This window comes from Durio zibethinus, unplaced genomic scaffold (genome assembly GCF_047325235.1).
Source record: "Durio zibethinus cultivar Kanyao isolate XHJ-2024 unplaced genomic scaffold, ASM4732523v1 HiC_scaffold_2, whole genome shotgun sequence".
In the NCBI taxonomy this organism is placed as follows: domain Eukaryota; kingdom Viridiplantae; phylum Streptophyta; class Magnoliopsida; order Malvales; family Malvaceae; genus Durio; species Durio zibethinus.
Genome location: NW_028323043.1, coordinates 2945194 through 2964077, shown reverse-complemented (window position 1 = coordinate 2964077; position 18884 = coordinate 2945194). Strand labels below are relative to the sequence as shown.

Here is an 18884-nt window from a genome sequence, read left to right as displayed (position 1 = left end):
CTCAACAAAACTTGGGTTCAAGCTCCAATTAAATTACTAGTAGAGCGAAAAGAGAAATGTGGCTGGAACAACAGTATCCTACAAGATACTTAAAGAAAATACCGTACTGTGATTCTAAATCGAGTTAGAAATCATTGTATTACTTATTTACTATTAGTATAATACATATTGATTTACTATATTGATTGCAATTGATTGCAACGAAATCTTTCAGGATTTGGTTTTGAGTTAGCAACTTTTATTTATTTATTTTCATTCCTTTCTTCTTCACTTTTGATCGGAAAATAGAAGAGTTGGGTGAATTAAAAACTCAAAGGGGGTTCATGGCCAAGAGTAAAGATGTCCGAGTAACGATTATTTTGGAATGTACCAGTTGTGTTCGAAACGTCGTTAATAAGGAATCAACGGGCATTTCCAGGTATATTACTCAAAAAAATCGACACAATACGCCTAGTCGATTGGAATTGAAGAAATTCTGTTCCTATTGTTACAAACATACAATTCACGGGGAGATAAAGAAATAAATCGAATCAAGTACTCGTATGTCAACCCTTCCCGAGAATATGAGAAAATAGGACATTAGGTATTTAGGTAACATTAGGTATTTAGTATGAGAAAATAGGACATTAGGTATTCAGGTATAATAATATATATTATATAATATATTAAGTAATATTAAGTATATAATTAGTTAGATATAATATATAACTAATATATAACAAATATTTTATTTATATATTAGTCTATATTTGTATTTCCTTGTCTATTCCACGCTTTCTTTTTAAAGTGAAGTTTTTAGTTTTAAATTATTCGATATGCACGTTAATAAATTTTTAACCTTTTTAACCTGGTATATGATTGTATCAATATTCTTTTATTTTTTTTTATTCTATTTTTTATTTAGTTCTTATTTTTTTAATAATTTTTTTCTTTATTCTCGAGTCAATTATTTATTTTTTTAGTTTACCGTCTTCGAATGATTTTTAGTTTACAGTCTTCGAATGATTAGGAGTTGGATTTTCATTGATTAGGAATTAGATTTTTAATATCACTAACTATTTTTTTTTTTATTTTCTATTCGTGCATAATGATTATTTTAATATTGTTAATTTTAATATTGTTGTTAATTTTAATATTGTTAATATTGTATTATTTATTATATTGTATGATTTATTCATTACTATATTTTTTAGTTATTACTATATTTTGTATTTATTACTATATTTCATTATTTATTTCTTATTTTATTAATTATTTATTATTTTCGTGTCGGTTCTATATATATTTATAAATTATATTTATTTATTATTTATGTATTATCACAGTTATAGATATTTATTTAAATTATATTTATATATTAAATATATTAAAATATTAAATTATATTTATATTTTATATATTAAATATATTAAAATATGAAATTATATTTATATATATTTATAAATTATATTTATTTATTATTTATGTATTATCACAGTTATAGATATTTATTTAAATTATATTTATATATTAAATATATTAAAATATTAAATTATATTTATATTTTATATATTAAATATATTAAAATATGAAATTATATTTATATATTAAATATATTAAAATATGAAATTATATTTATATATTAAATATATTAAAATATGAAATTATATTTATATATTAAATATATTAAAATATGAAATTATATTTATATATTAAATATATTAAAATATGAAATTATATTTAAATAAATATCTATAAATAATATAATAATAAAATAAACTAATAAAATAAACAAATAAATAATAAATAAATAATTAAAATAAACTAATAAAATAAACAAATAAATAAGAAATAAATAATAAATAAATAATACAATAATAAAAAAAACAAAGCAAATCGTATTTATTCTATTAATTCTATAATTTGAATTTGATCCGATCAAAATAGGATTTTAGAAAAGGATAGGATAGGATTATTTTTAGAAATAAGGAATAAAGAAATGATGGATAAATACAAGCGATCTTTTCGTAGGCGTTTGCCCCCGATCCAATCGGGGGATCGAATTGATTATAGAAACATGAGTTTAATTAGTCGATTTATTAGTGAACAAGGAAAAATCTTATCTAGGCGAGTAAATAGATTGACTTTAAAACAACAACGATTAATTACTATTGCTATAAAACAAGCTCGTATTTTATCTTCGTTACCCTTTATTAATAATGAGAAACGATTTGAAAGAAGGGAGTCGACCGCTAGAACTAGAACCAGAAATGAGAAACGATTTGAAAGAAGAGAGTCGACCGCTAGAACTACTGCTCTTAGAACCAGAAATAAATAGGCTTACCCTTCAATTGACTCAAAATTATCAAACGTAGACTGATGCTTTATTCAAAAAATCTGATAATCAAAATTGTCGTGTCGTAAGAAAAAAGAAATAAATAAAAGAATCGAATCGGGTTGGGGAAGAAAAATAAATTTTTTTTTTTTTTATTGAGCGTCTTCGCTCATCTTGTTTTCTTGTTTTGATGACCTTATCAGAATTTTTTTATCATATTAATTTCTACTCTACCTCCCTCGAGTTCATTCTCGAGGGAACCCCATTTCATTTAAAGCATTTCGGTGGATTCCTTCCGATCTCCTTATTTTATAATCTCGTTGGAAATCATATAAAGACAATTCCTATTTGAGATAGCTATTTGTGCAAGTATTTTACGATTAAGAAGCAACTGTTTCTTGTACCGATTTTTTATTAATCTACTATAATTATAGGATACCCCCATTCCTCGAATTCCTGCATTTATTCGAGTGATCCACAAACGACGAAAATATCTTTTTTTCCTATCTCTATCCCGATCAGCCGAAACCAAAGCTCTTACTCTTTGTCTCCGAGCTATATATCCCTCTTTCATTCTGGTCATTGAATAAAAGAAATTTTGATGAATAACTAATTCTTTCTTTCAGTTATTCTTTTCTAGTCTATTAATAACAAAACGGATTCTTCCAATGTATAAAATAAAAATTCCAATGGCTTTTGCTACTATAACCGTCCCGCCCACGATTTTTCCTTTTTTCTAGGCATTTCATTTCGCCTTGAAATAAGAAATTGTATTGATACTAGGTATCAAAAAAAGCATATTAACTAAAATAAAGGAGTAAATAGAAATGGATAAATAAATAGTGGGTTCCATCGTTTCTATGGTTACTTCTTAAACGGTGAGGTCCCCTCTATACACCGGAGCTCATTCCTTCATTTAACATTTAATTGGTAACTTGTACAGTTCACACTCTTCGGCTCTACTCATAAATTTTTCAGTAATAGATCTTTCACAACGAGATCTATCTTATACAGTAACGGTATGTAATTAGGAGGATTAATTGGGTAGCTGACCCTGTTAGTCCGTTCTTTGCAAGAGTCGAAGCATAATCTTTTTGCTTTTTAAATAGGATTTTCCCCGCTTAATGGATAAGCATTTGCTACCAATGGGGAATTTTTAAAAAATTCCAAGATTGGATTTGCGCCAATGGAAACCATAAATTTCATACACAATAGAAGGATATGGTAGATCTATCTTTTTTAGATAGTGAACGGAAGAACCCCATTCTATTCACTGGTACTGATCGTTGATACTGAAAAATTGTTTCCTTTTTCTCAGCCCATGATCTGAACAAGTCGCACATACACCCTAGTACATCTTCCTCGGCGCTGAGGACATCCCCGAAGAGCAGGGGCTTTCGTGACATTTCTAATTGGCTGTCTTGCATTTCTAATAAGTTGTTTAATAGTTGGCATGCTGAATCATATACAATCATATACATAATAGACTGGTTTAGATCGATCCTAACCAGATGATTATGAATTACTTCTTTTTCTCTTTAATAGATTAATAAAATATTAATCTATTAAAGAGAAAAAGAAGGAAAGGAATAAGAGGGATTAAATCAATCTAAATCAAAATTAAATGGTGTTCCATTGTCGTCAAATGGTGGTCTTCCATTGCCATTGTCGTCAAATGGTGGTCTTCCATTGCCATTGTCGTCAAATGGTGGTCTTCCATTGCCATTGTCGTCAAATGGTGGTCTTCCATTGCCATTGTCGTCAAATGGTGGTCTTCCATTGCCATTGTCGTCAAATGGTGGTCTTCCATTGCCATTGTCGTCAAATGGTGGTCTTCCATTGCCATTGTCGTCAAATGGTGGTCTTCCATTGCCATTGTCGTCAAATGGTGGTCTTCCATTGCCATTGTCGTTAACTAGTCTCCATTTTTTATTCACTATAGGTTTGTTATTCACTATAGGTTTGTTATTCACTATAGGTTTGTTATTCACTATAGGTTTTTCATTCACTATAGGTTTTTCATTCACTATAGGTTTTTCATTCACTATAGGTTTTTCATTCACTATAGGTTTGTTATTCACTATAGGTTTTTCATTCACTATAGGTTTTTCATTCACTATAGGTTTTTCATTCACTATAGGTTTTTCATTCACTATAGGTCTCGATTCTGTACGCACTATATGATCCACAATTCCATGATCTTTGGCTTCTTTTGCTGACATAAAATTATCTCTTTCCATGTCTTTGTTTATAACCCATCGGGGCTGGCCCGTTCTTTGTACATAAGCCTCTATGATGTCTTCTTGCATTTTCATTACTTCGTCTGTTTCCATGACCCAGTCTTTGAAGCCATCATCCTTAAGCATACTAATAGGTTGATGGATCATTACCCTGATGATATAACATACTTCTAACTCACATAATGAGGCGAGAAGAATAGCTATAGAATTGAACAACCGTACAGGCATTTTTTGAACAACCGTACAGGCATTTTGTTGCGCATTGCATACGGCTTTACAATTGCATACGGCTTTACAATGGAATTCTCTTTTTTCTTTCATCGAAAAAAAGAGAAATATAGAGTCTATTAGACCCAGATTAATAAATAATCCAATTACCATCCTTCTTTTTCTTTTTTTTTCGGAAAAGTTTTAAAATACTATGATGGCTCCGTTGCTTTATATATTTATTTCGTCTGTGATTCAGCAATCCCAAAGTTTCTTTTTTTTTTTGAAAAAAAAAAAAGAAAGAAAAAAAATAGTCTTTTTTTTTTCGTACTCTTTCATAACATAAATATTGTTAATAGCCTCTGGTAGGAAAAGAAAAAAAGTTTGTGACGCCTGAGATGGCCCACGATAGCTAAGATCAAATTGGAAATGCCCCTTCTTCTCATACTACTCTTTCGATACATAATCTAATATTTTTTTTTGAAAAAAAAAAAAAGAAATAAAAAAAAAATTTCATATCGAATTCAAAGTGCCATGCTATTATTACTTACTAATTCATATTCATATGGCGAAGGCATAGTCTTCTTTTTTCTTTCCATCAATAATAAAAAAAAAAACTCATTGGCGCCGAGCGTGAGGGAATGCTCTGCGTTTGGTAATTTCTCCTCCGACCAAGAGAAAAGCTGCGATTGAAGCGGTCAATCCCATGGCTAGTGTATGCACATCTGTTCCACTGCTTGCATAGTATCAAAAAGAGATAATCCAGATACTATCCCTCCGCAGGAGAGTTTATAAAAAAAAACAGGTCTCGGCTATTACTCTCTATACTGAGATAGATCATAATACCCGCAAGTTGATTCGAGGTCTGGATATCAAGCTCTTTGCCCAAAAAAAGCATCTTTCTCGATAAATTCGGTTGATTAGGATAAAATTGTATCCCTTAGTAGCCGTACAGGCACCTTTTGATGCATACGGTTCAACAAAAATTGCGAAAAAAAATCAATGTGTAGATTCCAGCATCCTTTGTTTTTTCTAGTCGGACCTTTCTAACTTCTAATTTCTAATGAAGGGGCTTTTTCTTACATTTTTTAAATAAAATGAAATTTAAAATTAATTAAAGAAAGATGAGTTTTGGCCCGTTTTTCCTATAATATAGAAAAAATTCGCTAAACTTATTGCACAAACTTTTCATTGATCCATTTTTTTTCATTGCGATTCAATCCAAATCACGATGTCATTTTCTTGTTCCTGAATGGGGTTCGTCAATTTTTTATTCAATTTTTTTAGGTTTATGCTCTACTCCGAGTAAAGATCTGCCCGATTTTTATTTGCACATATAGGACAAATGACCCAATACCACGTCTTTTTGCTATGATTTCATTTCCTTTTTTTATTTTAATTTAATTCCTTTTTCTTTCATGTTTTTCGCCAAATATTCAACGTATTTCCCATATTATTCGATTGATTAACAGTTTGAAATCGCTCTTATTTATAATTAAAAAAAAAGAAAAATTATGATTATGATTATAGGTGGTAATCATAAATATATTACCAATTGGGTTTTTTCTAAACGGAGCCTGGATACTTCATTTTATCAGTCCAACCAAGCCAACCATAAATCATTCTAATTGAAAATATTAATCTGGATACACCCCCATGAAATGGATCTCTAATTGCACTTCATTACACTTCCCGCTACAAATTTTTGATAATTCAATCAATCTTTTTGGGGCGAAACAGGGGGATATCTCGATCGGGCGAGAGAACGGGGGAATCCCATATGACCCAATATATTTGACAAGTCGCACTATATGTCAACCCAGCTTGCATCGTTATCTCCCGGAACTTGAAAAGGAACTTTTGGAATACAACAGGCATCAAGAATAAAAAGAATGTAAAATTATATTTCGCTTTGATTGTGGAAGCGTAATACGTAATGTAATACGTAATAATGGTCTTATCTTAATAATATGTAATATTATATTTCACTTTGATTGTGGAAGCGTAATACGTATGTAATACGTAATAATGGCTTATCTTAATAATATGTAATATTATAATATGTAATATTATATTTCACTTTGATTGTGGAAGCGTAATACGTAATGTAATACGTAATAATGGTCTTATCTTAATAATATGTAATATTATAATATGTAATATTATATTTCACTTTGATTGTGGAAGCGTAATACGTAATGTAATACGTAATAATGGTCTTATCTTAATAATATGTAATAATGGTCTTAATAATATGGGCCTTTATCATATTTTATACATAGATAGACTAAGCCATAAAATAAAGAAAGGCGGAATGAATGAAAGAGAATTCTTACGAATAGGTCCTTTGAATGATGAACAAATAGGGATGCATTCATTCATAAAAAATAGGATCAACCCCCATTGCGTATTGATACTTATCGAGTATAGAATAGATCTGCTTCTCTTTTTTCTTCTGAGCCGAATTCTTCCTTATTACTAATGGAATAGAACAAACATTAATCCTTTCTCCGAAAGAATCCACCGAAAAGGGGAGGTATTCCAATGCAATAAAGTTACATAGTGTCTATTTTTCGTTGATTTGATAAAGGGGTATTTCCATGGGTTTTGCTTGGTATCGTGTTCATACTGACTGTATTGAATGATCCCGGTCGCTTGCTTTCTGTTCATATAATGCATACAGCTCTGGTTGCTGGTTGGGCCGGTTCAATGGCTCTATATGAATTAGCTGTTTTGATCCCTCCGATCCCGTTCTTGATCCAATGTGGAGACAAGGTATGTTCGTTATACCCTTCATGACTCGTTTAGGAATAACCAATTCATGGGGCGGTTGGAGTATTACGGGGCGGACTATAACAAATCCGGGTATTTGGAGTTACGAAGGTGTGGCCGGAGCACATATTGTGTTTTCTGGCTTGTGCTCTCTGGCAGCTATCTGGCATTGGGTATATTGGGATCTAGAAATTTTTGTGATGAGCGCACAGGAAAACCCTCTTTGGATTTGCCAAGATTTTTGGAATTCATTTATTTCTCTCAGGAGTGGCTTGCTTTGGCTTTTGGCGCATTTCATGTAACAGGATTGTATGGTCCTGGAATATGGGTGTCCGACCCTTATGGACTAACCGGAAAGGTACAACCTGTAAATCCAGCGTGGGGCGTGAAGGTTTTGATCCTTTTGTTCCGGGAGGAATAGCCTCTCATCATATTGCAGCAGGGACATTGGGCATATTAGCGGGCTTATTCCATCTTAGTGTCCGTCCGCCCCAACGTTTATTACAAAGGATTACGTATGGGAACTATTGAAACCGTCCTTTCCAGTAGTAGCTGCTGTCTTTTTTGCAGCTTTTGTTGTTACTGGAACTATGTGGTATGGTTCAGCAACTACCCCCATCGAATTATTTGGTCCTACTCGTTATCAATGGGATCAAGGATACTTCCAGCAAGAAATATATCGAAGGGTTAGTGCTGGTTAGCCGAAATCAAAGTTATCAGAAGCTTGGTCTAAATTCCTGAAAAATTAGCTTTTTATGATTACATTGGCAATAATCCGGCAAAGGAGGATTATTCAGAGCGGGTTCAATGGACAACGGGGATGGAATAGCCGTTGGGTGGTTAGGACACCACTATCTTTAGAGATAAAGAAGGCGTGAACTTTTGTACGTCGTATGCCTACTTTTTTTGAAACATTTCCGGTTGTTTTGGTAGACGGAGACGGAATTGTTAGTGCGGATGTTCCTTTTAGAAGGGCAGAATCGAAGTATAGTGTCGAACAAGTAGGTGTAACTGTAGAGTCTTATGGTGGCGAACTCAATGGAGTGAGTTATAGTGATCCTGCTACTGTGAAAAAATATGCTAGACGTGCTCAATTGGGTGAAATTTTTGAATTAGATCGTGCTACTTTGAATCCGATGGTGGTTTTTCGTAGCAGTCCATGGGTTGGTTTACTTTTGGGCATGCTTCGTTTGCCTTTGCTTTTCTTCTTCGGACACATTTGGCATGGTGCTAGAACCCTGTTCAGAGATGTTTTTGCCGGTATTGATCCAGATTTGATGCTCAAGTGGAATTTGGAGCATTCCAAAAACTTGGAGATCCAACTACAGAAGACAAGTAGTCTGATGCAAGATTGCTTTGTTATTTTTCGCTTCTATTTTCTGTTTGTGATTTGACATAGGCTGCTGTAAAAAATCTTGATTAAAATCGCTGCCTTTTCTTTGATTCTTGTTCTTTCGTTATTTTATTCGGGAGATGATTCTAAATAAATAGGTACGGAAGCTATAATTGTAAACCACGATCGAATTTATGGAAGCATTGGTTTATACATTCCTCTTAGTATCTACTCTAGGATAATTTTTTTCGCTATCTTTTTTCGAGAACCGCCTAAAGTTCCAACTAAAAAAATGAAATGATTTTTCATTATCTCAATTGAAGTAATGAGCCTCCCAATATTATATTGGGAGGCTCATTACTTCAATTAGTCCCCGTGTTCCTCGAATGGATCCCTTAATTGTTGAGAGGGTTGCCCAAAGGCAGTATATAAGGCGTACCAGTAAAACTTACAAGTAAAACAGATATAGAGATGGCGACTAAAGTTGCTGTTTCCATTATTATATAATTATATAATAATATATATAAATATAAATATAAATAATATAAATATAAATATTAATTTCAAGATCACAATGGATCTATGATAAGATCGTTTATTTACAGCGGAATGATATACAAAGTCAACAGATCTCACTGAATACAAAATAAGATTTATGGCTACACAAACCGTTGAGGGTAGTTCTAGATCTGGTCCAAGACGAACTGTTGTAGGGGATTTTTTGAAACCATTGAATTCGGAATATGGTAAAGTAGCTCCTGGATGTGGAACGACTCCCTTTGATGGGAGTCGCAATGGCTTTATTTTCGATATTCTTATCTATTATTTTGGAGATTTATAATTCTTCCGTTTTACTGGATGGAATTTCGCTGAATTAGATTCACTAAGAACCACGAAGCCTCGCTTTTCAATACAAAAGTGAAACTTTTAGTTCTCGGATTATTTTTAGCCCATTCTTATTTGGTAGTTCGACCGCGAAATTTTTTTTGTTTCTGTATTTCCGGAATATGAGTGTGTGACTTGTTATAATTGATCCTATTGATAGTACAGAAAATGGGTCTGTCCTCTTGATCGAGATAGTTTTATCCCGTCGGATAGCCATTCTAGTATCTGGAGCACGGAATATATGAAATGGATCACGAAGTATTCGAACTATGATTCATACTTAATATTCAAACCTCGCGGCCGGACTCAAAAAAAAAAAAAATTTTCAAAGAAAGAGGTTTTTTATTTATAAATCGAGAAATTTTTTCTTCTTTCAAACTCTCATTTAGTTTATGCTTATTTTGATCAAAGGACAAACCTTTCTTTTCTTTGTATTTTTATTTATTATATCTATTCTATTCATTGAATAAGTGATGATCCAATAATTCTTACTCAAAGAATCTTTGGACTTAGTTTGAAGGTTTTATTGAATCATCGCGGTTCTGGTATGAATCTGAAGTTTCAATTGATTCATAGGGTCTTAACAAGAGAATTCCTATTAAAAATAAAGAAAACAAGAATAAAGCCACATTCCATATAAATAACAAATCAAAGCAAAGAAAAAGAAAAGAAATAAGTAGGTAAATAGAAGATTCAAGAGGCCCTGATCAACATAAGACGAATGCGCCGACTTGATTTTTTGGCATTATAATTACAACTACAAAAAAGAGCTTTCGGATTTTTACTCTTTTGTGTCTTCAGATAAAATTGAATGAAAAGATTAAGAAGTTTCAAACTTTCTATTCCATATCCGTTTCAGCTATTATTTGGGTGTTTTTGTTTGAGCTGTACGAGATGAAATTCTCATATACGGTTCTCAGGGGGGGAGTCCTCTTGGTTTACCTATCTCAATAAAGTCTATGATTGGTTCGAAGAACGCCTCGAGATTCAGGCGATTGCAGATGATATAACTAGTAAATATGTTCCTCCTCATGTTAACATATTTTATTGTCTAGGAGGAATTACGCTTACTTGTTTTTTGGTACAAGTAGCTACAGGATTTGCTATGACTTTTTACTATCGTCCAACCGTTACTGAGGCTTTTACTTCTGTTCAATACATAATGACTGAAGCTAACTTTGGTTGGTTAATCCGATCAGTTCATCGATGGTCGGCAAGTATGATGGTCTTAATGATGATCCTGCACGTATTTCGTGTCTATCTCACTGGTGGTTTTAAAAACCTCGCGAATTGACTTGGGTTACAGGCGTGGTTCTGGCTGTGTTGACTGCATCTTTTGGTGTAACAGGTTATTCCTTACCTTGGGACCAAATTGGTTATTGGGCAGTCAAATCGTAACAGCGTTCCGGAAGCTATTCCGGTAATAGGATCGCCTTTGGTAGAGTTATTGCGTGGAAGTGCTAGTGTGGGACAATCCACTTTGACCCGTTTTTATAGTTTACACACTTTTGTATTACCCCTTCTTACTGCTGTATTTATGTTAATGCATTTCCTAATGATACGTAAGCAAGGCATTTCTGGTCCTTTATAGAGAATATAGACCATAGCTATATTGTAACCAATCATTTATCTTATTACTTGCCAATCATTTATCTTATTACTTGGGGGAGGAACAATAGTATTTCATTGCTACAAATTGGGATTGTTGAAAAAAAAAAAAAAAATAAGACATGTATTTGGATATTTCCTTTCAACTCCACAATATTCTATTATTTTATTGATATGACATGAATAGTTGAAGGGAATTCCCCGAAGAGAAAATGGATTATGGGAGTGTGTGACTTGAACTAATGATTGGGCCATGCAGAAATATGCCTTTATCTGCTACATTGGAATTCACAACCAAATGTGTCTTTGTTCCAACCACCGTGTAAGCCCCATACAAAGGATAGGCTGGTTCGCTTGAAGAGAATCTTTTCTATGATCAGACCTGACGATGTCGTGTATGAACAGGGCTCCGTAAGATCCAGTAGAATAAGTGATTTGGCATAATGCAAATTAGATTTTATTTATATTATTTTTATTTTTTTTTTACTTTCTTATCTTAATAGTATGAAAATACATTCATTTCTTCTGCATCGACCCGATTTATTATTATTATACTATCGGAGTGAAACAAGGGATCTAAAGAAGAGCAAAGGCTAGACTATATTAGTAACAAGTAAATCCTTTGTATGTAAAAATCTCGATATATTTTTGGGATAAAGGTGAATCGCAAGGCCTAAGACGACCCAGAAAGCACTTGATCACGATCAACTTTGTACGCCTACTTGGGTATTGAGCATTTACCTGTAAAAATGGCATTCCTTGGAATGTATAGTTGCAACTTCGTAAAATGGAATCAGGTAACTTTTTTCTTACATATGAAATCATTCATATTGTGTGGATAACATATAGATTCATTTTATATGTATCCGTTTGTATCCATTTGATTCGATTGATTTTTGCTTGAGCCGGATGATGAAAAATTATCATGTCCGGTTCCTTCGGGGGATGGATCTAGAAAAAATTCACCTATCCTAATAACAAAAAAAACCTGACTTGAACGATCCTGTATTAAGAGCTAAATTAGCTAAAGGTATGGGTCATAATTATTATGGGGAACCCGCATGGCCCAATGATCTTTTATATATTTTTCCAGTAGTAATTCTCGGTACTATTGCTTGTAACGTAGGCTTAGCGGTTCTAGAACCTTCAATGATGGTGAACCCGCGGATCCATTTGCAACTCCTTTGGAAATATTACCTGAATGGTATTTCTTTCCTGTATTTCAAATACTTCGTACAGTACCTAACAAGTTATTGGGTGTTCTTTAATGGTTTCAGTACCTGCGGGATTATTAACAGTACCTTTTTTGGAAATGTTAATAATTCCAAAATCCATTTCGTCGTCCAGTAGCGACAACCGTTTTTTGATTGGTACTGCGGTGGCCCTTTGGTTGGGTATTGGAGCAACATTACCGATTGATAAATCCCTAACTTTAGGTCTTTTTTAAATTGAATCAATTTTAAAATAAAATATCATGATGTGCGTATCTAGGGAGTAGTCACTTCAAAGTCAAAGTGAATTCTCCCTAGATACATTTATTCAATTCTGGTCCCAATATATGGATTGTGCTGCAGGTTCAAAATCCATTTTCGTTTTTTTTTTTTTTTTCTAATTTTCTAAAGTAAAAAAAAAAAAAATGAAATAAATCCTAAATCCAATGGATTTAAAATTTTGGTAAATCAATTTCGCAATGCTTTTCTACTTCTTTCTAGAATGCCCAATATTTGTTTTACATCTTCTATGCGAAAGTGTTCAATTTTCATAAGGTCTCTTGACTGTTATTCAAAAGGTCCAATAATGTATGTATATATGGACTTTTTTGAGACAATTATAGATCCTGGGAGGCAATTCTGATTGGTCAATAAAAATATATTTCAATGCTATTTCTTTTTTCTTTTTTCTTAGTTTAGCTAATCTATCATGAAAAGGAAAAAACGGTAAAGTAACGTTGTGTTGATTGTTTTCTAAATGTAAGTTTTCTTCTTCCGCATCTAGAAAGGGAATAAATAAATCAATCAAATTCCGAGAGGCTTCATGAAGTGCTTCTTTAGGAGTTAAACTTCATTTGTCCATATTTCTAGAAAAAGTATCTCCTGTTTTTCATTATCATTCCCATAACAATGAATACTATGATTCGCATTTCGAACAGGCATGAATACAGCATCTATAGGATAACTTCCGTCGTGAAAGTTCTTTGGCGTTTTTATACCGTATCCTCTATTCTCTCGATTTGTAATCCAATACACAAATCAATTGGTTCGGTTAGGCTAGCTATATGCTGTGTATTATCAACGATTCCACAGAAGGCGGTAAGATGATGTCTTGAGGCAGTTACATATCCGGGACCCTTGGCACAAATAAAGGCGTTACGAGTTCCATACAAATTACTTCTCAATACAATTGCTTTTAAATTCATTAAAATTTCATGTACTGATTCTTGAATACCTACTATGGTAGATATTCGTGTGGTATTTTCTCAGATTTTGCACGTGTAATACAATGTTCCTTCTATTTCTCCAAGCAAAGCTCTTCGCATCGCAATTGCCTATTGTTCGGCTTGCCTTTCATAAGTGGAGACAGAATAAAGCGTCCATAATAAAAGACGCTTACTATCTGTTCTTGATTCAACACACTTCCACTGCAGTGTCCGAGTAGAGACTTTTACTTTCTCTCGAACCATAGTAATATTATTTTTATTGATCAGATCATTGAATCATTTATTTCTCTTGAAATCTCTTTAGTGTTTATTTCTACACACGTTTTTTTTTAGGAGGTCTACAGCCATTATGTGGCATAGGGGTTACATCCCGTACGAAACTTAATAGTATACCACTTCTACGAACTAGCTCGTAATGCTCCATCTCTTCCGAGACCAGGACCTTTTATCAGAACTTCCACTCGTCGCATACCTTGGTCTACTACTGCTCGAATAGCATTTCTCGCTGCGTTTGAGCAGCAAAGGAGTCCTCTTCTTGGACCCTTGAATCCACAAGTACCGGCGGAGGAAGAAGAAATTACCTGACCCCGTACATCTGTAATAGTAACAATGGTATTGTTGAAACTTGCTTGAACATGAATAACTCCTTTTGGTATTCTACGTGCACTTTTCCGTGCACTTACTGCGCCCATTCCTACGTGAACCAACTTTTGGTATAGGTTTTGCCATATTTTATCATTTCATAAGGATAAGTCAGAGATATATGGATATCCATTTCATGTCAAAACAGATCTTCTATTTTTATTTGTTCATCGCTTTCTTTAAGATTAGTTTCTTTTCTTTAACTTTAAGGAGTTCTTTTTAGAATAGAAAAGATTATCCTTGTCTCTGTTTATGTCTCGGGTTGGAACAAATTACGACAATTCGTCCCCTCCTACGGATTAGTCGACATTTTTCACAAATTTTACGAACGGAAGCCCTTATTTTCATAGTTGTTATTCCTTAAATTTTTCCGAATCTACTTATTGGAAGAAAATAAGTTTCTTGAAATTTTTGAACCTTGAATTGGATCCCCCTGAAAGGAATCTTGAAGTTGAAAAAAACTACCTAATCGTTCGAATCCTTGTTGCGGAGTCTATAAATTATACGCCCCCTGGTTGAATCATAAGCACTTACTTCACTTTTGTTGACTCTATCCCACGGTGGTATACGTATAAAACTCGATCGGACCCTTCCTGAAACATAACCTAGAATCAGATCTTCATTATCTAAAGGAATCTGGAGTGACGTGATTCACTAATTAAACCTCCATGAATCCATTTTTGTTCTTTTATTCAGGTAAAACTTCCTTGACGTATCAACTACTGTAGGGCAGGAGGAGTTCTATTAGACAACCCGTGCTTTTTTTTTTCACAAATGGAAAGTTTCGGATTCGGATACAATTCGGATGTTAGACAGATTACCATATATAACACAAAATTTCTCCGCCGATTCCTTTCTAGTCGAGCCTCCCGGTCTTCATTATACCCCGAGAAGTAGAAAGAATTACAATCCCCATCCCGCCTAAAATTCTAGGAATTTGTTGATAGTTAGAATAGATTCGTAGACCGGGTCGACTGATCCGTCGTAAATTTAAAATAGTTCTATATGGTCCTTTCCTATTCCTTCTATGCCGTAGGGTTAAAACCAAAAAATATTGTTTCTTTCCCGATGTTTCCTTATGTTATCGAATAAAACCTTCTCGTAAAAGTATTTTAACAATGTTTACAGTGATGTTAGTAGATCCTATTCGAATCGTTCCTTTTCTATTCATGTCAGCATTTCGTATAGAAGTTATTATGTCAGCAATAGTGTCCTTACCCATGGTAAACTAAAATATTGTTGCTCCCGAATTTTGATATACCAACATGTTCTTTTTTTTTTTTTACTTAGTAAAGGTATATACGTGAGACACAATCTACTAATTAATCTATGTCATTTAAATACTCTAATTTAAATACTATAACTATATTGAATTGAGGTCTCGTCTTATAATACCTCAGGAGCTAATGAAACTATTTTAGTGAAATTTAACTGTCTCAATTCCCCGGCGATCGCACCAAAAATTCGAGTTCCTTTTGGATTTCCTTTTTGATCAATGACAACTGCAGCATTGTCTATCATATCGTATTATCATACCGTTGTCGCGTTTGAGTTCTTTACAAGTACGTACAATTACAGCTCTGATCACTTCTGATCTTTCTAGAGGTGCCTTTGGTACTGCTTTCTTGATCACAGCAACAATAACGTCACCAATATGAGCATATCGGCGATTACTAGCTCCTATGACTCGAATACACATAATTCTCGGGCCCGCTGTTATCTGCTACATTCAAATGGGTCTGAGGTTGAATCATTTTTTTTAATCTCTTCTTTCAATGGAACAAAGGACGAAGAAAAAAAGAAATATTGTTTGTCAAAAAAAAAAAAAAAAAGGAAACCGCAATTGTTTTTTTTATTCCCAAGACTTCTTTCCCTTTGGTTCTATATTCCTATCCTGAAATAATGAATTGAGTTTTTATAGGCATATTGGACGCCGCTATTGAAATAGCCTTTCTTGCTATATTTTCGGCTACTCCGCTCATTTCATAAAGTATTCTGCCCGGTTTAACGACAGCTACCCAATACTCGGGAGATCCTTTCCCCGAACCCATACGTGTTTCTGTAGATCTTACCGTAACTGGTTTGTCTGGAAATAACGTACCCATATTTTTCCACCACGGCGTACATTTCGTGTCATTGCGCGGCGCCCCGCTTCTATTTGTCTAGATGTAATCCAAGCGGGTTCAAGTGCTTGAAGAGCATATCTACCGAAACAAATGCGATTACCTCGATAAAGATATTCCTTTCATTCTTCCTCTATGTTGGTTACGAAATCTGGTTCTTTTTGGGTTATAGTTGATGGTTGTTTATTAATTCCATCTCTACTACAGAACTGGACATGAGAGTTTCTTCTCATCCAGCTCCTCGCGAAAAAAATGACTAAAAAATATTTTATTTTATTCTTAAGATATATAGGTAGTTACTGAATAATAGATTGAATCCTGGGATTCTTTGCTTTGAGATTTTATCTGATCTATTTGAGATTTTATCTGATCTATTATAAATTTGTATATCTTGTTTGGATATATATTGGATATATATATAAGTAATTAAACATGGATTCTATTTATAGATAATGTCTTATCTTGTTTTTGTTATAATGTTATAACGAATCTTTATTTTGTTTTGTCTTTTTTTATCATATTCATCTCGGATCGACAAAAATTTAACAATCAAATAAAATGAAAATAAAATTTTTAAAATGAAAATAAAAAAAAAAAATGAAAATAAAATTTTTAAAATGAAAATAAAATTTTCGCGGGCGAATATTTACTCTTTCAATATCTATTTCAGTTGTCGGGTTAACTCATGACCTCTCAGAATCAGAACAGAATAAAAAGAAATGAAGTGTCTCTGGTTGTGTTCCGCCATCCTACCGATAAATCATTAGGATTCGTTTTCAATAGAAATCCTCTGCATTCACGGGTTCCGTCGTCCCCATCGCTTCTCGATTAATGCTTAGGTCTGAATTCTCCAATGGAGCCTTAATTTAATATTTAATAAAAATTTAATATTTAATAAAAATAAAAATTTAATATTTAATAATAATATTTAATAAAAAAATTGTTAATTGTTCTTTAGTCAACCTTCTCAGTCTTTATTGACTTAAGGCTCTTGATTTTTTCTTCGATGAACAGATATTCATCTAATTATTGATGAATCTCTATTGATGCTCTATTACATTGCTCTTTATGAGATGCTTCGTAGACCTTACATATTGGAATCATATATCATTTCATTTCTATTTCTTTTTCTCTCTTTCTCTCATCCTTCTATTTATCCACATACTTTTTTATTTTGCTTCACAATTTAGATATATTCATAATCAGATTGTTTTTTTTTACTTAAACTTATTGCAAAAAAAAAGATTTCAGTTGCTATAATGATATGACCAATATATCATATCTTGACTGATTCTTTGGATCCAGATAATCCGAAGCGATGAGTTGGTTATTAGTGCTATAGTTATTAACTTATACTGTGGTTCGCCCATTTTTTTTTTTGAATCCTAAGCCTAAAAACCCAACGAGTCGCACACTAAGCATAGCAATTATATCAAATGATCAATCAAATTTTTATTTAACCTTATAGAATATAGAATTTAGAACTGCTCATTTTTTTATTGAACATAAAAAAATGAAAGAATTTGTCATTTTTTGTTCTATCGCAGAATAGAACGTAAAGACAAGTAGAGTCTTATTCTTATTATTCTTCATCTATAAATATCTATAAATATCCAAATTTTGATTCCTAATACCCCATAGATAGTTCGAACTCTATAGGAGCAATACTCAATTTTCGCTCCAATCGTTTGTAGAGGAACCCTACCTTCCCGGATCCATTCGACACGCGCAATTTCTTTTCCGTCGATACGCCCTGCAATTTGTATTTGAATTCCTTTTGTATCTGCTTGCTCAGTTAATTCAATAGCCTTTTTCATTGCTTTTCGAAATGAAACTCGATTCTTTAATTGTCCGGCTATAAATTCGGCAAGAATATTAGGGTGCCCGTAAGGATTTGCAATTCTTGTAATAGCAATCTTGAGTTTTCGGTTCATACAATTAAGTTCTTTTTGCACATTCATCTGTAGTTCTTTGAGTTTTCGCGGCCTATCTTCAATTAATAATTTAGGAAATCCCATATAGATTATGACCCGAATTAGATCAATTCCTTTTTGAATCTCTATACGTGCAATTCCCTCGACACCGGAAGATATTCTCATATTTTTTTGTACATAATTCTTGATATAGTCTCTTATTTTTTTATCTTCTTGTAGACCCTCGGAATAATTTTTAGGTTGTGCAAACCAAAGAGAATGATGACTTTGGGTTGTACCAAGTCTGAAACCAAGTGGATTTATTTTTTGTCCCATAATCCTCCACTGCTATATGTACTATATGTATTAGGATATGTCATATTTGTGTTCTTATTTATCCCTTTTATCCC

At 32.9% G+C, this 18884-nt stretch overlaps 1 protein-coding gene across 1 annotated transcript in view; it reads left to right on the top strand.

The window, feature by feature from the left end:
• Window positions 1-17392: 17392 nt before the first annotated feature.
• The window catches only part of LOC149506010 (uncharacterized), a 7923-nt gene continuing 6431 nt past the window's right edge, over window positions 17393-18884 (top strand). The window contains exon 1 of the mRNA XM_089757903.1: window positions 17393-17419. Coding sequence (XP_089614029.1) covers window positions 17393-17419 — 27 coding nt within the window. The remainder of the gene's footprint in view (window positions 17420-18884) is intronic.